This window comes from Amblyomma americanum, chromosome 3 (genome assembly GCF_052857255.1).
Source record: "Amblyomma americanum isolate KBUSLIRL-KWMA chromosome 3, ASM5285725v1, whole genome shotgun sequence".
Taxonomy (NCBI): domain Eukaryota; kingdom Metazoa; phylum Arthropoda; class Arachnida; order Ixodida; family Ixodidae; genus Amblyomma; species Amblyomma americanum.
Genome location: NC_135499.1, coordinates 60,053,251 through 60,075,253, shown reverse-complemented (window position 1 = coordinate 60,075,253; position 22,003 = coordinate 60,053,251). Strand labels below are relative to the sequence as shown.

The 22,003-nt window shown below is 47.2% G+C and overlaps 1 protein-coding gene and 1 pseudogene across 3 annotated transcripts in view; both read left to right on the top strand.

Annotated features, from left to right (window-relative positions):
• Positions 1-22,003, top strand: part of Duox (dual oxidase) — a 196,650-nt gene that overhangs the window by 96,558 nt on the left and 78,089 nt on the right. For all 3 annotated transcript variants that reach the window (XM_077657416.1, XM_077657417.1, XM_077657415.1), the window contains exons 3-6: positions 7,911-8,069; positions 9,172-9,359; positions 14,304-14,505; positions 17,412-17,578. In XM_077657416.1, the coding sequence (XP_077513542.1) occupies positions 7,911-8,069; positions 9,172-9,359; positions 14,304-14,505; positions 17,412-17,578 (716 nt within the window). The remainder of the gene's footprint in view (positions 1-7,910; positions 8,070-9,171; positions 9,360-14,303; positions 14,506-17,411; positions 17,579-22,003) is intronic.
• Positions 2,997-4,927, top strand: LOC144122991 (uncharacterized; annotated as a pseudogene).

Here is a 22,003-nt window from a genome sequence, read left to right as displayed (position 1 = left end):
CAGGGCAGTGGCGCATCCCTTAAACGCCTGGAGGGGTCTCAGGACTCCCAGTGATTTATGAATGTAAAGTAGTGCGTAAAGCAAAGAATGTAAAACCTTCTGCATATATTTCAATTAACGCATTACGCTATCGCATTACACCTTTAGGGTGGAGCTTAAGCGTCCCCTCCTTTTTTCCTTTCGTTCCGTGGCATCGCCGTGACGACATCTGATGAAGTCTGCTTTGCAGTTCTACAGTCCCTGGTTGGCTGCGCTGCCTGCGGTCAAGTCTCGTATGCGTACATTTTAGGAGTCGAAGAATCGTACAAGAGCGCGGGTATTATCGTGCAGCCACGGAAGGAACACGTTCATGCTGGAAAGCGACTCGAACTGACGCCGCACCGTCACGCGGCCGAGCCACGCAGTTTGTCCGTTAGGCTAAGCTACTTACATTGCCTTCAGTGCCAGCAAGGATCAAGAGTCACACAAGTGTGCTCGGCGAGCAGCTTCATGCGCGCCGCGTGAAGTGCAGGGAATCGTGCGCTGAAGCATGGTGTGCCGTGTCACCTTGCGGTGCTTGCTGCTTGTCTCGCTGCTTCATATGTGATTTAGATACAGGACTGGAACCCAAAGACAGCGCGGGAACGAAACTAGCGATCTTACCATCATCTCGCAGTCTTTTGTCTGCGCTCCTGTATTTTCTGAGCGGTTCCCAAGGGCACAAGAGCCGCATCGCCGGCCACAGCTCACCATTTTCTGTACGCACCTTCTTGATGCGCACTCGTGTCACGGTTTCATCATGCGCTGTGCTTGCGCAGTCAGAGTCAGTATTAAGATGATCACTTCGCCAGGCTGCCCAGATTAAAGTGCTCTAAGGTTCTGCAAAACGGCAAAGCGAAAGTGTGAGCGTAGCGGGGCCCTTGGTTATTCCATTTTTTATCGTCCCTTTCGTCAGAGTTCTAGTTCACCGTCACACCAGGCAATATTGATTGGTCATGCTCTACCGACACGAAACTGGTCCAGTTTATATTGGTTGGGCTTTACCTAAAGGACTATGAAACACAGCTGAGCGAGCTGCTGCTCGCTTGGTCTTTGCGCCGTGCCGCCACCCTGGAGTGTATGTCGGGAAAGGCTGATTGGGCGACCCCCTTCGTGAGAACCCTCAGACTGGCGGTGGATGTCGAATCAGTTGGGCCTAAGTTGAGACCAACTTGGAATCGCTTCCATGTGGATGGTTGCGGATACGCTCGCGTCCACTTGCCCCGAGTAGAACAACAGAGACAGGTAGGTGCAGTGCTTGAGAAGGTGAGGCTACCTATCGTGTGCTAAAGACATTTCGGACTAGATAGGAGGCACTGCAGGGGAAGGGGCGCGGGGGGGGGGGGGGGGGGGGGCAGTGAAGCTTGGCCGCGCGTGAAGCTTTTTGTTGGGTTGCCTGTATACTGAAGAAAGGTTGGAGACTTAGCAAAAAAGCTTCGCGTTTGCGAGTATGATGGTATCGCTGAATTGCGTGTACGGTGTCCGAGCGTCGCACGTCTGCAGGTAGGAGCAACACGTAAGCAGAAGTGACGTAAGGTAAGCGAATGGAATAACTAGCGGTCATTCCATAGTGATAAGCGCAGATGGGCCGAAGCACAGGAAAGTAGAGCAGGATAAAACGTCAAACCCATGTCTTGTCATTGAGCATGTGCTGCAGGCGTCAGAGAAATAAAACGAAGGCAGTAGTGCTCAAATTAGACGCGGAGAGGTAGCTCCGTGGAGCAGCATAAAGATCTTCAGCCTAGAAGCAAAGCAGAAAAAGTGCTGGTCTGTGGATAACCCAAATTTCGAACAAATTTTAGTAATATAACTTCGATATTCGAACTCTTTTTGAAAGTTCTGTATCCTATGCAATTCAAACATTTGAAAAGGCTCGACCCGTTCAGAAGAATGGAATACCTGGAAGTGCATTCAGCAAGCATGTTTTCTTTTCTGTCTAACGACAAGGCATGAAAACTTAAAATATCGCTCCCGTCCCGTATGTCGTACGGTTGCGGTTAATAGAGTTATGTTTCTGATTGCATTCAATGTTCTAGTATACTTCGCCCGCCTATATTGTGGACGACAGAGACGGTGGCGGTTATCCGCCTGCGATGGAGAAATGAAGCCCTGTCGCCCCAACGCTTTTTCCGTACACACTTTGCCGAGGACGCCGATATCGATGGAGCAGTACATGAGGTGCGCTGCTGCGATATTACATGTGTGCCATGTAGACCCACTTGAAAAGAGAGACTCGTAAACAAAATGAATTCGCCCTTGATCTAAAAGCTTGTTGCGTTGTCGATACCGTCGTATTATGAAAGGTATGACCCAAACCATCGACACACAACCTTCCAAGAAGCTCACAGCCGCGTGCGTGTGCTCTTGTGCCGTGCATCAGTGGTGGCACGTTAAGAAAGGTTAAAGCGGCAATCGTCAGGGCCTCTGATGACCGAAGCATTACAGTTACCTCGGCTTTCAATATAAAGGATGTTTCACATTAACTTCTTTCAAGGATTAAGAATAGTGGTACGCCGCAGATGCGGGAAAGCAGCGACGTGTTGTTTGTTGTCATCTGCTGCAACTCAGAATATTTGCTGAATTCCGCTTAATTAATTAGCAGAGAATAATTCGCAAAAGCCGGGTTATTCATTTTAGGCCCAAGAGCGTTTCGTTAAGTTCAGAGGTCGTTCAGAAATAACGCATTCAGTTTTAATCAACGTACCTCAATGGTGTACGTCCTTCTTTCCGTCTTTAAGGTATGTCACCACCTTTGAAAAGGTGTTTTTTTTTGTTGTAAAAATGACATTTTTTCTTTTTTAAATGGAGAGAGTCCCCAAAAATTCAAAAATATTTTGCAGCAAGAATCATGTTCGTAGCTTATTTAGTTCAAAAGTTATAGCTAACTTTCGAACAGGTGGTGAACAGTTCTGAAACCGAAACTGATGTGGTTTGGTAACAGAAACTGATAACTCAGCGATAATCAACGGCGTATATTGAAACTTTTTATTATGTTTTAGTCTGATATGTAAAAGATTATTAAAGGCAATTTGTAAGGCTTCGTTTTTTTCTAAACATTTCTTTAAATTTCCGCAAGGGGGATGCAACCGATGCATGACGCTACAAGCGTTTCTGTTGTTTACTTTGCGTGCGCTTTGTGCTACCGCTTTGAATGCTGCCGGATTCATCCTTTTTATAGGCATTATTTTTAGTAGCAACAGTAAGAACATAAGCTGGACGTTTTTATTAGAAAGCATGTTCAAGTTCAGGGTAAAAAGGCGATTGAAACGGAAGTTTCTTGGCAATCGACATACAAGGAATGCTCCGACCGAAGACCATGCGGACGTGAATGTATCGGCGAGTGCTGCAAAGCTTGGGAACTTAGAAAACAATTGTGAAGTGCCGCTGCAAGAACCTCTACTGCAAGGTAATAGGATTATTGACATGGAGATCCTATCATCTGTTTCTGCAAAACTGGCCTGCCCGGAATGCAAGAAGACGTCGCTCAGATTGGAAGAATGCTCGCAGCTTGGAATATCATGTGCATATGCATATTCATTTCAATCGTCGAAAAAGGTTGGAAGTGCTATTGAGAACAACCTGCGTCTTGTCTACGCAATGCGCCAGCTGGGCAAGGGATATTCTGGAGCTGTAACGCTGACGAAAGTGATGAACATGCCACCGCCGCCTTGGCATTCTGCCTGCCAAAAGATATCTGCTAAGCTCTATAAAGCGGTAGAGACTGCTGCGTCTAAGTCAATGATGAATGCCGCTGCTGAATTGCGTTGTGTTGTGCAAAGTACTGAGTGTGGTGTGTCAGGTGATGGCACATGGCAAAGGCGTGGACATTCATCATTGAATGGATGTGTGACCTTGATATCCATTGATACTGGGAAAGTTATTGACGTAGAAGGCATGCCAAGTAAATGTAGGGCATGCCATTCGAGAAGCAAGTTGAATCCCTCAAGCACTGAATATCTGGAGTGGAAGGCAAATCATACCCAGTGCCAAGCAAACTACACCGCTAGTGCTGGTGGTATGGAGGCAGTAGGGCTCTATCGTATGTTCGAGCGAGCAGAAAGAAGTCGTGGTTTAAAATATGTAGACCTCTATGGAGATGGCGACTCCAAGAGCCACGCGGCTATAAAGGACATATATGGCACAAATAGTGTGCGCAAACTGGAGTGCATTGGGCACGTACAGAAGCGTGTAGGATGCCGACTACGAAAGTTGAAAAAAAGTGTTCCTGGGCTTGGAGGCAAAGGAAAGTTAACGGATGTCCTCATCGACCGGCTGCAGAACTATTATGGTATTGCCATCAGAGCGAATGTGGGAGACCTGCGAGCCATGAAGCAAGCTGCATTAGCGAGCCTCTTTCACTGTAGTTCAACAGATGAAACACCAACGCATGGTCCGTGCCCTCTTGGCACTGAGAGTTGGTGCGGGTTTAACCGAAGGAATGCACTCGGTGGTGGATGCTACAAGCACAAGGGAGGCCTTTCCAATGAGGTACTCAACAAAGTGAAGCCGGTATATACTGACCTCTGTACGGACGAGCTCTTAAAGAAGTGCCTGCATGGAAAAACCCAAAATGCCAACGAGAGTTTCAACGGTATGATTTGGCAACGGGTTCCCAAAGACGTCCACGTGAGCCTGCCCATCCTACTTTTTGGTTGATATGATGCTGTGTGCCACTTCAATGATGGTAACAGAAGTACAGCAGATATTTTGAGGGAAGCAGGCATCGAACCTGGCCACCACACTCTCGTAGCATGTTGCACCAGTGACCAGAACCGTGTGAAGAAGGCCCGTGCGTCAATCAACGGGTGAGGTAAAACATCTCTGCAAGAAAAGACGGGCAGCAACAAAAGCCAGAAGAAAGCTCGTGGCAGCTAAGGAGGGCCCTAGCTATGAACCTGGTGGATTTTAACTTCCTTGGGCATGGTGATCTTGTTTCTGCAAGGATTGAAAAACTTTAATCGTGTTTTTCTCAAAACTTGATTTCTTGCACTTTCTTGTTGCGCAAACAGTTGTAACTTCGAACTGAATAAATATTTTTCAATGAAACTTTGCACGCTAATTTCTTCATTACTAACCTGTGCAATGAACTAGGATGAATGAAATCGAATTGTAAGTTTTGGTGTAATCATGTTTTATGCCAAGGAATGCAAACAAAAATGACATTTGTTTGTTTTCTTTGGAATTTTTTGTATAACTTGATTCCCAATTATCGGACGGCAAAGATCCTAGTTGGTTGCACAGCCTGGTTAGTTGGCTAACTCTGTGCCAGAAAGTTTAGAATTTCTGCACTCCATTGTCTAGTTATGAATGTTTGCGTAACAGCCAAGTTTGGGCCATTTTTTGTCAATAACAAATTTTAGCATGATATGTTAGTCTTTTTTGCTTTTGAATATCATATAAAACGATGCTTTATAAGGTCAGTGTGAAATAAAAATTTAATGGTCAAAATTTTAAAAAAATTTCAAAAAGGTGGTGACATGAAGCCTGAAAAAAACAAAGCATGCGAATTTTCTCCGCTCTATAGCGTGCTGCTCTCAACGAACGCGTGCCCTAGGAGGGGTCCTTCCCACCCCCAACCTACGCCGCTCGACACCAGAAATTAACCTGGACCCTTTCCGAAAAGAAAATTACTGGCTACGTGCCTGGTTCTCAAGCTTATTTTGAAGGAACGAAGCGTGCGCGCTGACACTGTGGAAGTGAGCGGCCCGACAATGGAAATTGCGTGCGACGGTCTCGATCAAGGGATAGGAGGCCACCAAAAGCCAAATGCGACGAAGTTCAGGCATCGCACAGGCAAAACGGAGAAGGAAGGAAAAGCTGTTTAGTAGCTTAACACGTTCACTGCATGCCTCGTGGGTCACCGGTGGGTCACGTCGTGTCTTACTGCTGAGCGGCAAGAATGCTGAGACGCTGTGAAGTCGTACGATAGCTCAGGTTTTTCAAACAGCCTGCAGTAAACACACACGCCTTCTGTTGTCTGTTACAAGAAGTCGACTTCGCCGCAGACTCACTCCTGGGTCATGCCGCCCACAAGAATATCGAATGTTGGCCCACCAGTGCACGGCCTACGACGCATTGGGGTTAGATCCCCTAAAATCGCTGCCGCAGTGAACGTGTTCACGTAGCTTCCGTTTTTTTTTCTTCTTGCAAGGTGTCATTGTGCAGCCCGTAGAAGCGAGCGGCGCCTCTCATAGGCACTGTCACTTAAAACTCGCTTAAAACTCAGTTGAGAGCACTGCAATACATTCGCACAAGGGCGCAGCAACTTTCTCATTTCGCGATTTTTTTTTCAAATTCCGGACAAAAGACAACCCCTGAGGTACGTTGGCACACACGCACAAAAAATAATCAGATGCTTCTGAACCTCCTCTGCAACTTCGCGAAATGCGCTTGGGTCTAAATTGAATATTGTGAATGTTTCTATAGTATTATTCTTAAATACCGGCATAATTAGGAAGAATCCGAATATTTGTTTGAGTTGAACAACACGACGGTAAACATCGTGGTCACGTCTATCCGGCGTACCACATTTTTAATCATTGGCTGAAGTGTAGTGAATAACCTATAAGCATCACAGATTACATGTTTACCAGCGATCTTCTAACTCAAAGCGTATTGTGCTGCTATTGCTATATACTATGACTGATGAAATTTGAACTGATTGGTGCAACAAACATCGCTCACAAGTTGCAACCTCTTCATGAGGGCGTCCGATCAATAAAACTATGCTTTTATATATAGCTGAGAACTTCGGATAAGACGCACTAAACTTGCCTAGCTCATTTTACATGCGGTATCAAGCTAAAGAGCGCTCTTATTGTCTGGAAAAACTGCCTGTACACTGCCAATAGCTTCCGGTACCAGACTGCTAAACGTACTGGTTTTCTTTTCACTCACAATTTAGGTGGATGTCTGAAAATGGAACGTAAGATACTGCACCGTTGACATTTATTCTATTAGGTAACCATCTGACATAACACACTCAATCGATTTAGACGGTGCGCCTGTCTCCGGAAATAGGCAGGTTGATGTCGACGTTTAGCAGCAGGCATTACGATGTGGGACTCTTTGCAAGCATTCAGAAGTCATTGAGAACTTTCAGCAGTGCAAAAAAGTGCGAGCTAGACTGAGTAATTAAAATGCATTTAGTACAGTTAGCAACTCCAGATAGCAGCATGCAGCTTTCTTTGCGAACTGTGTAAGACTATTCATTGCATGCGGCTGCCTTGAAAATTTATTCACACCTCAGCGTATGCGCAGGAGAGGACATGATATTGACAAAATAAATTCAGGGGGCATTTTGTTGACCTAAAGTGCGGTGAGGCGGAAGTATTTAGCGCGGTGTTGCTGCTTGTGTCACTGATATGTGCTTAAGATGTTAATTAAGTACGCAATTGTTTGTGAATATTAAATGCTGGAGACACTGGAGGGCATTTGGGAGGAATCCATCTGATTCGACGCCTTTCTGCAAACACTCTCCATCGTCCTAGACAAGCAGAACTGCATATGTGTTGGCAGGAAGTAGGGTAGACGTCAGCACGCTCGCTTGTGGAACGGAAGGATGGTGGTTCGAATCCCATCGGACACAAAGATTTTTTTTTTCTTATCGAGTTGAAGAGTGTCACGGACGGACGGACGGGCGTGCACCGCGAGTATGAGCCATTAAAGGCTTTCGCCTTAATGCTCACGGGCCAGTTGTTCGGACATACTGGGCGTGAGACTCCCAACGTGATGAGAACCCATACCGCGCGTGTGTATGTGCTCTTGACATCGTCTTCTCTTGTGCACATGCCCGTCCGTTGTAACATCTCCGTGCCGGCGCTGGTTGCACGGAGCATCCGATTAGGGCGTTGCATGTGTACCTGACCTGCCTCCTCCCCACTCGGGCGCAGAGAGCCAGCTGGTGCGCAAGGCCCCGTCGTCGTACGCCGACGGCGTCTACATGATCGCCGAAGGGCGGCCCAGCGCACGCTCCCTGAGCCAGGAGCTGTTCAAGGGCGAGGACGGCCTGCCCTCCGCGCGCAACATCACCGTGCTGTTCGTCTTCTTCGGTGAGTGCCCTTCTCACGGGCAGCTTAATACTACGGAAGCGGACCTCTTTGCTTTGTTCGAAGTAGAGCTCCGCTGGGCGAACAATGCCCGTGCGACGCTTTGAACTTCAATGTAGAACTAGCAGCACAACTGGTGCTCGTGTCCAAATTGACTGTACCCTTTTAAGCTGGGGCTACTCCCACCTGAGTTGCCTGGTGCACACAGCATGTACAGAACGCGTGTGAGGCAAGCGCTCGATCACAAAAGGCACAGGTCAGTAGGCAAGCTCCACAGGAACTGAAGGCTAATCTCAAATGCACATTCACATAGGCTGCGATGCAGAAAAGGGGCTTGTAGACATAATAGCGCGATGCGGTTTTCACAAAAATGTACATAAATACGTGGAAAACTTTTAATACCAAGAATTCTCATTCCCAGAACAGTTCCTTGGTTTTCGTTGGTTTTGGTTTTATGGGGCTTAGCGCCCCATAGTAACTCAGGCTATGAGAGACGACGTAGAGGTGCGGTCCGGCGGCAACCTGGGGTTCTTTAACGAGAACTGCCTCGTACAGCAGGTGGGTCTCTAGCATTTCGCCTCCAGTAAAATTCGACCGCCACAACCGGGATCGAAACAGCGGCATTCCGGTGAGAAGCTGAGCACCGCAACCATTGAGCGAGTTGCAGTTGCTACCAAAAGTGGCCGCTCAGTTTTACAGTGGTGTCAGTCAGTACGCGACATCTTTCTGTGACAAATGGGCAATAAAAATTTTTCGTTATTAAAAATGCATTTCCATAAAAAACGCATCCTGCCGCTGTCCCTACTTTTCGGATTATTGAATTTTTATTTTCTCTAAAATTTTGAATCACCCTGAATAAGTGGCGTCATACGGCTCACTTAATAACGAAGCAGCTGCTTTCTCTCGTATAAACCCTCTTGTTTGCCATTCGAGTTTGTATATATGATCCTGCGACCGCATTAATCAATCTGCCATTAATTTAATTCGCGAGGAAGCAAGGAGATTGGTTAATGAGGCATACTGCATGCCTTGCCTTGTTCATCGCATTGCAGTATCCGACTGGGATTAGCAAAGTGCCCCTTTGGCGCTGTTCTCTCCCCACCAGGCCAGGTGATCTCGTCGGAGATTCTGATGGCCAGCGAGCCTGGATGCCCGATCGAGTTCCACCGCATCCCCATCAGCCGCTGCGACGAGATGTACGACAGCAAGTGCACGGGCCAGCGGTACATGCCCTTCCACCGGGCACACTACGACGTCAAGACCGGACAGTCGCCCAACAATCCCAGGGAACAGGTGCGTCTTCCTTCGGCGCTCATCCGAGCCATGCCGGCAATGCATTGCAAGCGCGGTAAGGTCGATCCGCCGCTTCCTATGGGGGGAAGACAGCCACTGCGGCAATTCAGAAGGAAGTGCGGTCGTTCGCGGTCTATAATCATGTTCGGAGCAGCGTTACTCACTGAGCGGACGACGCTATACTATTAGTTATCATCATTATCATCATCAGTTTGACTACGCCCACTGCACGGCAAAGACCTCTCCCATATCGCTCCAATTAATCTTTTCTTGTGCGAGCTGCGGTCACCCTATCTACCCAAAGTGAATCATATCCGCCAACCTAACTTTGTGCCCCCCCCCCCCCCCCCGATATGCTTGCCTTCTCTTGGAATCCGGTCTGTTACCCTTAAGACCCGTCGGTTATCTTGCCTTCGTGTTACATGTTCTGCCCAAGCCCATTTCTTCCTCTTGATTTCTACTAGGATGTCACTGACCCGAGCTTGATCCCTGACCCCGTCTGCCTTCTCTCTTTCTGTCTCTTAATGTGACACGTGTCATTTTTCTTTCCATAGGTTGCCGCGCTCTCCTTAACTGAAGTTGAACCCTTTTTGTTAGCCTCCACTTTTCCGCCCCATAGGTAAGCGCTGGCAAGATAGAGCTGTTATATACTTTTCTCTTGAGGGATATTGGTAAGACCAAAAACCAAGTGAAAAGAATCGACAAATTCAGGCCGACTGTCTGGTCAGCAATAGCGAACACCGTGAATACCACTACATCGCCTCGGCACACGTAGATCAGTGAAATAGGCGTGTCAAGAGGAAGCAGCAATGGCTGACAGCCGCTTCTTACCGCGGTCGTGACGCTTCCTCTGCGCAAAGGAAGTCTCTCTTTACGCGAGATTCATAAATGGCTTGGAAATGCTAAATCGCTGTTTGACACGGCTTGTGTCAACCAGGTTTCCGCGCTAAGGATATTAGCAGCTGCAAATGTTTAGTGCATCATGCATGGTTGCGTCAAGTGTGGGAAATAAGCTGCGGAAATCGGCCAAGGGAATGGATACTGTGTAGGCTGCCTTTGGTTTAGGTTCATTTTGAGCTGCTTGTCACACCGAAGCGCGATGAAACTTGCATCATGCGGTGAAACTTGTACAACTCGATTAGTCATAGCATCGTCAGGGTACCAAATGCCGTGAAATTATAGCTTGCTGAAGCGGCAAGTATAGCGCTCATTTTCAGTACTGTTGTTCTTGGCGAAAATCTTGCAGCTTTTTACTGCCCAATAGCCTTCTTCAAGACATGCCTTGGGGGACACATCCTTTCACTTAGAGGCTTTGCGGGTGGCTTAATTTGTTGGCTCAAAATTTAAAAAATTGCTGATAATTGGCCGATGAGTACCGGGGTGTCGATTTCCTGTATGGTGGACGCTTTCAATTTTGCCTGCGTATAATTCAAGGCGGGACGAGAGGAACTCTCGAGCGCCCGCTATGTTGCCGCGAAGTCTTCCGTGTCATGTTCTGGCAAGCTTTTAACGTGCAGGTTGTTCCGTCTCATTTGAATATTTAAATCGCCAACGACATCAGTGAAAACACTGTGCGTTCGCAATAATCAGCAGTTTACGTCTTCAACAGTAACAATGACGGTGCAACATCATCTTTATTATTGGTACGCTGCTCGAAATTTTTTTGAGGGTCACCAACCCTGGCTTTTAAGTCTTCGATGCCCTGCTTTGTTTTCATTGGGGGCAATTTCGGTGCTTCTAAAATACTCTTCACTTGCAGTTTGAAATTTAGAACATGTCATGTGAGATGCCTAGGTAAAAAATAGCTACACTGCGAGAGAGATCTGACTTGCATTTCGAAAGGCGCAAGAACCGAGCAAACGGTTTTAAAAAACCGGTTCAGAAGCATTCCACGGGCCGTATTTCATATGTCTATGCTTCATTGTCCACTTTGTCTTCCGTCATTGGTCACTGAAATACACACGTGGTTTTCAAGAGTCTCTGGGAAGCGAAACGACCATTGGATGGTTGGCGACCAGACCTCAGCATTGGCTGCATATGGCCGCCGATACACGCAGATATACGAAATATATTTATTCATTCACATGCCCTAAAGGCCTCAGGGAGGCATTACACTGGGATGGGGAAGAATACAAGGCATGAATAAAAGCAATGATAAACACAAATAATTAAAACAAACAGTGCGGCAGATGTTTCACATATAAAAAAAAAGAATTCAGTTTGGGAGCCAACTCATCGTTGCTTTTAACTGATGCAGCGCTTTCTGGAAGTTTGTTCCAGTGACGAATGGCTATGAAGAGCGGTGAAGAATGAAGTAAGTTAGTGCGAGCAAATAGGGGTTGGACTTTGAAGTTGTGGTCGAGGCGCGAGAAAATGCGATGAGTATGCGTGGTATGAGCGGCGGAGAACGACGACGGTGCGTGATAATACCGATGGAAACATGACAAAAGAAAAAAACAGTCTTCTTTTTTCCAAAGAGCATAAGTTTAGCGATCTTTTTATTCCCGTAACACTAGACGTGCGTGCATAATTTGCTGTGACGAACCGGGCAGCTTTATTTTGAAGTGATTCTAATTTATTGACTAAATACGCCTGATGGGGATTCCCGATTATTGAAGCATATTCTATTTTAGGACGAACAAGTGCTTTGTATGCCAGAAGTCTTCTAGATGTATTAGAGTGATGTAGATTGCGTTTAATGCAACCGAGTGACCGAAACGTCTTGCTGGTGACTGTGTCAATGTGATGTTGCCATGTGAGGTTGCTTGATATGTGGACACCTATGTATTCACTATTGCATTAGATGTAGTGGTAAATGTCACAGACCTTGTTTTTGCAACGTTTATCTCCATGTGCCAGGGTATGCACCAGTTAGCAAGTTCATTAAGGTGTGACTGTAAAGTAACGATGTCCGAAGGTCCATGCATCTCCCTGTAAATGGCACAAACGTCTGCAAATAATCTTATAGAGGAGATAAGGTTATTACTATTGCTATTGATATATATCAGAAAAAGAATAGGCCCAAGCACTGTACCCTGCGGCACACCAGATATACAAGCTTGAAACCCGCGCGTATAGCACAGTCACAAATGACAGTGGGCCGAATAGACAAATGGATTATGGATAGTTATAGAATACGGCCGCAGATATGCACTGGCAAACTCGGGTGGTCTGAACTGTTCAACTCTACGAGGTTACCGCGCTAAACTGCCAGAGTTGCAGGTGGAAGCAGGCTTTCCTGAATGATGCATGCCGCTGCCTTGAATCGTGGCCCACAGGGTGGCTTCAGTAAGCGTGTACTACATGTCATATCAAGACTCGAGAACCACTATTCGTTGGTGCTGCGCTTCCGCGCAAGAATCTGTCGTGATGATAGTGTGAACACAGGCCAACAGAAGCCTTGCAGTCTGCATCACGTCTCCGTCTATACTTAGCGAAAGAATTCGTGCTGGTGTATTGCATGCAAGTTTCATATTTCAAAAGTTATTGCTCAGTCGTGTTTGCTGCACCGTTTCAAAGTCCCATTTAGCCTAGCCGTTGCGTGCTTGAATGCCTAGGGTTCGGTGAGGCCAACAATTTGTGTTGACAAGCCGCCGGGCGTCACTGTACGCCGCTCTACAGCAATTCTTCGTTTAGCCTCACCCTCATCAGGGTTGCGCAATGTGCCCGGGGCGATTGATTATCTTTAAATGCCTATGTGACGAATTATTTAATGCTCACCTTGCGGCCAGGAGCGGAACGCAAGCTGAATTTCGCTTCGTTCTTTGCGCTGGCTTCCTGCACTTGGCACTTTATCACCGTCGGCGCTAGGCAGCAGTGATAAACTGCGAATTCTCGACTCCCCTTCTCTGCTGATATTTATGCTGCACAGCTTTTGTAGCGCGTGCATTTTTTTCGCGGCTTCGAAACCAGATCAAGGCCTCCGTTGACCACGTGGTGGGTTCGTCACGCAAAAATGCAAAATGACGCTCGAGCTCGCCCAGCGTGCACACGTGGGGACAGCAAGGAATCCTGCTAGAAGGCGCCGTGTTGTGCTCCCCACGTGCGGGGAATTTCGGTGCCGCGCTGATGATGGATGACGCCTCCTGTTTAGGAACAAAGCACGCCTCATAATCACGGGAACATGGTGGAGAGAGCCGCCCGAGACTTGTTCGTGGCCAGCAGCGTAAACAGGAAGCCGCAGCCAGTTGCGCGTGATCTGTCGCTAGACCGCCCAGGTGCACGTTCTCTTAGAGGGTAGCTGACGTTAAACTGTATTCAGTGCCAACTGCAGTGACAAGTACATGAGGGCAAAAGCCTGCGGTCCTTACTGTCCAGCCGTGGAAGGAGGAAAAGTTTATGGCAGCCACTACGTGAATCTCCGAACTAACGCCTGTTGCCTGCGAAATTGAGCCAGGGCGCTGTACAGAGTGCTCTCGCGGATTATATTCATGCTGCGTGCCGAGGTTGAGGCAAAATATAGTTCGCGAGGCTACGACAACATAAAACCGCCGTGGGATTTCCAGCACTTGTGCTATACTTACGTTCGGTCGAGGCCGCACTTATAGATGACCTTTGCCCCTGTCCGTTCGAAATCGCTGCACTCATGTGCTGCCGTCGTCGTCTCGCTGTGCTTGGCAGACAAGATGCGTCTTTTGGCGCTCGTGGGGTGGGGTACACCAGTTTTGTTTTTGCTCTTGTTGATAGCGTTGTCAGCTTTCTTTCTGTATACATCGTCATGTTCGTAAATGCACCGGGTTTGAGTGTCTGTGCACAGGCATGGTGTGGATGTGAATAAAGATTTCAGCACAGCTACGTCGTGTTACGCAGCAGATTTACACGACACGTCTTGCTTAACAGGAGACACTCCAGACGACCTCTCGTCTGTGTCGAGCCTTTTGTTGTCCATGTTGACACTGCTACGGGCGCTGACCCCCCGCGTGTGCTCGCTTTCCTCCCCGGCAGACGAACCTGGCGACGAGCTGGATCGACGCGTCCTACGTGTACAGCACGAGCGAGACGTGGGCCAACACGATGAGGTCGTTCGAGAACGGCACCTTCCGCGTGGCCGACGCCCGCCTGCCGCCCAAGAACAAGGAGCGCGTGCCACTCTTCAACTCCCCGCCCGCCCGATACCTGGGCGTCATGAACCCCGAGCGCATGTTTAGTGAGCCTCAGCCTTGCTTCTATTTTTGCTCGCTTTTTTGGGGGTGTTACAGTTCACGCTTTGCTTTAGCTGCGAAGCTCTGCGGCGTCTTTCCCACCTTCTCATGAAATGAGTTCCAAGCCGTCTTTTTCTTCGCTCATAGAAGCGCGGGAGGTGCGCAGACGGGGCTTGATGTTCGGTCAGCCGATCAGAAGGTGCTTCAAGTTATACCTAGGTATTCACAGTGGTAGTGGCTGATGATTAAACGCCGCTTGCTTTGCATGATCACACTGGTCTTGAAACCGGCTGATGAAACAAGCCTTTTGGCAGGACATTGCGATTGAGGTTATGGGCGCATAGGTGACGAGCGGCCCACATTCTCTAGAATCCTCTAGAAAATTCTCTAGAATCCTCGCGAGTAGACGCACTCGGTGGCTCACAGATGCATGAAGCGCTACAGCAGCCATTGTACCTTAGCGGATTGTGTGAGCCACAGGTATACTTCCCGACCTCTTCCTTCTCTTGTAAACAAATGGTTGGCTTTTTCAGGCGCTCTTTTTTAAAAATCACACCGCTGCCTGCTAATGCATTACTGAATCGGCTTTGATCTAGGCAGATCCCCTTGCCTGAGTAATGGCAACGTGTCCCTTACAGCAGAAAAATTCATTCCTGATGCATGAACACGAACTAAACGTAACGTTGGTTGCGCTTGGGACGGAGCTTTCGGTACGAAGGTAACTTTTCCCGAAAGAGCAATGCTGGAGAACCGTATCGCTTTAGCGTGAAACGTAACACTGCCGGCAATTCTGTTGTGTGTTCTAGAGCAGGAGAGCAAAAAAACGTTAGAGATCACTGCGGCTACCCGCATTGGAAGAATGCGAAACCGTTTACGCCTCCTCGACACTCGTTGCCTTTAAAATTTGGCGCCATGGTTTTCTCGTTCACTTGATTGATTGGTTATAGATTAACTCTGATTATACCCTCGTTTCATCCCAGCAACCATTTCGAGTTTTAAAATTTTCCACCACGCTTCGTTCCCGCCCACTTTCTATATACCTGTCCTGTATTTCTACCCGCACTTGACTTTAGTCCATTTTTCAAACTTCCGCGATTAATTACATTAATTAACCCCATTTACTCAGATCATACATCATCTTTATATTTTACGTCTTTTCATCTCAATCACCCATTTTGGAAGTTCAAATCTGGCGACACAGCTGCTTCCCGTACACTTCCTATATGGCAGTCCAGCCTATTTCGCCGTCCATTGACTTTTGCTCTTAATTAATTACCTAACTAATCTACCACAATGAATCGTTTCCTATTATCACTCATGAAACACGTTTAAATTCATTTCGAACTTTATTTCCACTCCTTTGCCCATTTTTCAACTATTTTGCCATCCACTGCTGTTTTCTCGTCCCCTCACTATATCGTCATCCGCGCTATTTCGACATTTTTTTTACATTTATAGCTCTAATTAATTAACTAATGATCCGATTGTCATCAAAATTTTTTTGCTCACTACTTTCACTTCACCCTCATTCGATTACAATCACTCTTTATCTCTTCCTAGTCTCTCACAATTGCTGCGGACATCGCTGCAGACAGCTGCGGATACGATCGCCACCGACGTAGCCTAGTAAAGCTTTCGCTTTAATAAAATTCTAAGGTCTCCGCTCCAAGCAAACGCAGACAACGTTGTGCAGCCCTGACGCGCAAGCTGCCGGCGCTCCGTACCATACACTGGCGTGACATGTCGGCGCGATGCCCAGAAAAAAATGGTTGGTATTGCGGACCCTTACCATGAGGGGGTCCTCTTAATGGAGGCATCCTGTCGACGGGGCGCTGAACCAGCGCCTCTAACAACGGGCTTTTTTCAAGAGAGTATGCAGCTTAGTCAATCGGCAGGTAGCTCCGATGGAGTGAGGCGACGCCAGATCGGGTGGTCACACTCGTGACAGCATGCCTGCCATCCTTTCCACCTATACGATTCTACCTCTACCCCATTGTGACGCATGTTGGATCAGCGTGCGCTCGTAGCAACAAAAGTAAAGCATGCGGCGTGCTGACTAAGCGCGCTGGCTGCAGTGCAGACTTGATATACTGAGAACTCGTGCGCTACGCATACGCACCTTGACGTGCACAGCTGCTGCATCGCCAGCTAACGCGAATGGTCAGCACACTTTGAGCTTTAATTTTGCTCTTTACTATATTTACGCCCGAAGGCGCAATGAACAGGACGCGAAAAACATCGGTGTCTTACATTTCCGAGCAGCAAGGCATTCCTGGAAGACTTGGCAACTTTTAACCCCAGCACACAGCTGTGCCCTGTTTGTAGTGGGAACAGAGGTCATCCCAAACCATTTCACAGCAGAAAAGCTTCCGTATTCAGTGGCGTTCCTTTCATTTCAATTTTTACGTGACACAATTATCTCCAGTACTGGATTGTCAATAAGCAGTCAGAGTGCAGAAAAAAGAAGGCGCAAAACAGAGGACTGCAGGAATTTTTCGCTTTAATCTTTGTTTTGCGCCAAATGCTTGTTTGGTTGAGCTACTAAGCTGCTTGTTTGTTGTGGTAGCTCACTTTTTCAGTTTTTTGCAACCGCTACTATTATGCACGGCCTGCAATGGTATGGAATGAAATGGTTCTTGGGAACCTTTTTTTTTTTCGCTTGTCGTCCGGCGCTCCTACCGGCCTATCCCGCCTGAAGCAAGGACAGGGCAGCATTTTAACCAGTGTCAATGAGCGAAAAGGAACGGAGCCTATAAGATGACACTTTTACTTCATCTAACGCTCGTCCCGTGGGGTGCTTGTTGTATTCTGTCTCCCGTGTTCTTATTCTAACGCTCTGTCGGCCCCTTTGCAAACCTCCACCAGCTCCTCGCCAGTCCCTTGTAATGGCGTTCTGCTGTCATGTGCGCAGTTCTGGGCGACCCGCGGACCAATCAGAACCCTGGCCTTCTGGCGTTCGGCATCCTCTTCTTCCGCTACCACAACGTGCAGGCGACGCGCATCAAGGCAGACCACCCAGACTGGACGGACGAGGACATCTTCTTGCACGCCAGGAGGCACGTCATTGCCGTGCTGCAGGTCAGCGTCGCTTGTTTCCCTCGGTGCGGATGCATCTATGGTCTGGCAGAAGAAAAAACTTCGCTCGACATTCACCATTGTAGTGCGAATTTAACGACATCTGCCCAAATGCCGATAATAGAACGGAGGCTTACGCCTAGTTGAGGTGTTTGTGATGACTGTTGCTTTTGTGCCGCAACAATGGCGTTAGTGTCACAGTTAAGCTCCGTGGATGACTCTGACGTCACTCTGCTCAGACTAACCAGTGTTCGGCACTCTGGCTAATAAGTTTGGCTCTTTGGCTTGGCGTAATGTTTGACCTCACTTCACTCTGGCCAATTAATATAACACACAGCATCTGGTGTGTACGGCGATGACACAGACGCCGCGTAAGCAGCAAAAGGGAGTATCACAGCGGTCGCTGCAAAAGATAAAGCAAGACTTTCCCTCCTTCAATTTGAACCAGCGCTCAGACGACCGTGCAAAGCCTGCATCCAGTCCGCTTACGAATCTGTTAAAGGGGCACTGGTTGCTCTTCCATTTTCGTTTTGTTAAGCCGCTGCAATTGACAGTGGGCACCTTTGGCATCACTGTGAGAGATAGCTAATGTGGGCAGCCAGTACTGATATCTCTAAGCGGTGCGGATGAATTCTAGAGGGGAAATTGCGAAGTCCGTTACAGAACGTTTTTTAGACAGTCTATAGACTCTATATAGTCTCTTGTCTGAAAAGCCTATAAACTTTTCATAGACAAAGCCTGTATACTAGTCTATAGACAATACAGATCCTATAGGCAGTCTATAGACAATCTACTGATTTATCGTCATGCGCTTTTAGTCGACATTTGTCTAGAGACAATCTATAGACTATGAATAATCGATGCAAACATTTATATAAAATGAATAGAGTCTATGAGATGTCTATAGAATGCATATGGACGATTTTTATAAGGGAGGGGCCGTTAAAAGCCTCACCTCTCAAGAAGGAAAATACATGCAACGCTTCCCTCTCTTCAAAGCCACGGAAGGCGTCGGAACGCGAAACGACACGCGTGGTTAATAGCTTTGGGAAGCCAAATCAGTACTGATGCTCCATTTCTGCCGTCCTTGCCTGTCGCAAAAGCGTCGTAGTCTCAAGAGAAGCACGCAGCCCTTGCGTAGGACAATCTCGCAACAGCGAGACCGACTCCATAGTTTGTCGGTGATCTCATGCTGCCTTTCATACAGACTGACGTAATGCGAAGGCGTTTCTGCTGTTTATGAAGTGTTAGATACGAAAATTTTGTGCGGAAATTTTATTGTCATCAGTGAACCCTACATAAGCGGGAAGGTGGTTTCATTCGGTAAATGTGAAAGGAAGAGACAACTGGAAGATGGTTTTGAGCTAAAACAATCCAAAGTGACTTTCTAAATGTGACTGTTGGGTTGTAAACTGTGAAGTGGCCGAATAATTAGTTCGTCACACTGTTCGAGGTGTCGAAAACGTTAAAAAAAGAGATAAGCGGCAATCTGCGGCGAGATGACAAAGATTAAGCGATAGCTTTCTTCTATACTGCTGTACTGGCTGTTGAGTGGTAGTTGAAGAGAACAAGACGAGTGAAGCTTTTTTTTAATACGTTTAGGAGAATCTATTTGTTTGATACAAGTAGGATCTCATATTGATGAAGCATGCATCGGATTTTGTTAGGATCAGTTTAAAAAACCAACATCTTTACTGAGCTTCGAGCGCTGCAATATCATTACGCAGAAAAACCGATATGTGATTAGAAACAGTTCCTCTTGGGCTGCTTGGTTACCTCCAAATTGCATAGTGTCGCCTTATATTTGACTAGTTCGTTGTGTTCTTTGCGCTGGTTCATTAAACTATGCGATTACCATTGTAAATGGCATAAGTAATACAAATTGCACCCGTCAAAGCATACTTCTGATACATACACCCAAGTATTTTTAATAACTACGCAAAGGTGCGTTATTTTGGTCTTATGTGCAAGGACAGGCATCAGGTCGGCCATGCGTGACTTCGATCCCTTTTATGTCCATTTCCATTCGCCATGTGTCAGTACCTTAAATTCCAGTATGCAGTCAGCTAAGACCTCGGATATTGCGGGTTATCTATAGACTGGAGTGTACACCCTATTATCTTTAAATACCGTTCAATACACATGTAATGAAAAGCGAGATTTTATGTACCGAGTGCTGACAATCTAGCAAAAAAACTAATATATTTTTTAACCACATTTGAGTCCTGCGCAGAATACACCGGGTGCTGACTGTATACCGAAAATTATTCTGCATCATTTCACTCTAAGAATAATTGGATCACCGTGAAAAGTGTTAGTTTCATTACTAAAAAAGATTGCACAAAATAATACAAAGTTATTAGCAAGGAGAATAATGTTCGACGTTATTGCAGTGGGAGGGTCACTTCTATACTTCAGGATAAAAGAAAGCCCTATGAATAGATATTTGAGGTTCACCCGAGTTCGCGCATACCTCTCCCAGTGAAAACTAGCTCTAACAAGTTGGGGGCGATTCGTAAGAATTCTGTGCAATCCATTTTAGAACGGAATGTTTAATAGTTCTAGTTCTTCAAGTAGGAGCCTGTCAAAAACGCTGATCAACGTTTTAGGCACCTCTGAATATTACCGGCGTGTACGTGACGAACAGTGGAGGAGAGACGAGCAGACACAAGCTCGTGAGACGAGATGTGTATTAAATTAATATAATCCTCGAAAATCGCCCACGCCCAATCTGAACAATAAGATAGATGTTTTGATAATTGCTTTCGAAAAAAATTGAGAAAGGTGTGCTGAGTGTACTGATGCACGTTAAAACACTTTTTTTTTCTATAAGAGCTTGCCGCCACAGTAAACGTGTTCTTGATTTTCTGTTGGCCTGCGGCTGTCGCTGGTCCTGTCAACCTGTGCAGTTTCGGGATGACATCAGAACACTCTTCCGTAGCACACTTCCAAAAACCGAAATTGAGGCAAAACTTGTTCGCCACAATTACTATCCCTTTTCATGCTTCTCCTGCAGCCTCTCTGTCCAGAGGGATTAACAGGGCTATCCGCACTGAAGCCGCATCCGCATTGCAGTCAACGTTTATAGAATTTTTTTTTTCAAGGTCGATCCGAATTATTTGGCGCCGACTGGCAAAATAAATTTTAGAACGTCCCTTCCGCTGTAGTTCTATGGCTAACGTTGTCGCCACGGTGCCGCGATCTAGGCTACGCGGTCGCCCAGCCCTGCGCGTTTCAGTCGCACAAAGGGGCATGCATTCGAGCAGCCGGCCGAACATTGCATGCGAAGACAAACTGCGCTCCTGGGGCGGTCAGCCGCGCGCGCCTCCAGTGTCCCACTTTCCTTGCAGTTGCTTTTGGTACGAATGCGCCGCAACCAATCACACCGCAATCGTCGGCAAGAGGCGTCGATTCTTGTATACCACGCAGTGGCGCGGTTATCAATGACCGTCGCTACGAACACTTCGCGCTTTGCGGGCGACATGAACAATGCGCTGAGGGCAGAAAAGTGCGCGCTTCGCATGCCCATGTGAGTTGATCGTTCGGCTGACCGCAGAAGGTGGGCACTTAGTAGACACATTTAGATGGGCGCAGGCATCGCCCACGGGGTAGCGTGCGTTCTAAACAGCGCAAACGCGACACTTTTATTTTTCCATGCACAGCGTACCTCAATGCATGGATGTACACATAGTGGCGCCATCTATTGATAAGAAGTCAAAGCAGATCACCGCTGGGCTGAAGAAACTTTTACCCGTTATTGTTGATGACAAGAGCAGTTGCACTGCCAGCCGTCTTTCGCTCCAAGAAGAAGACGAATCAAAGAAAATGCAAAAGCTGACACAATGGTGGCGAACTCGTTCGCCTGAATATAGTTATGATGAATATGGCATACAGCTATGCTTAACTTTTTAAAATGTCGCCTAATTTTCTCAAAAACATCGCTTATTTGTCGCTGATACCTTGCCGTACTGGTGAGAGTCCGAATTGGAAGCGAACGCTACCACTTTGAGCAAGCTATCGTGTCGAAGAAAAAGCGGCGCCAATGTGCACGTATGGTCCGAAGCGGGCGGGCAGAGCTCCGCTGTGTTTCTCAACGGTACCCGGCGTACTCCCTCGAGACGCCGTTAGGCTCTGCGCATGCGCATTCATTACACGTAGAGGCGCTAGGCACGCAGCTTACTGGTTACACTCAGCTAAAAAGGGCTACTGTGATGTGGCACAGCGGCTTTGGAATTCCAATCACTTACAAGTCCACACTTCGCATATGTTCACTCTACGCCATCACTTCCGTTTCGTGCTTTGAATTAATTTTCGAGAATTCAACGCATGTTGCAGGGAAAGGACCTTCGCGTGAGCAAAAGCCAGAGGCCTTGGCCGCCTACTTAAAGACAACCCCTTCGTGCCGGCACTGTTATTCTCAGCCAACCT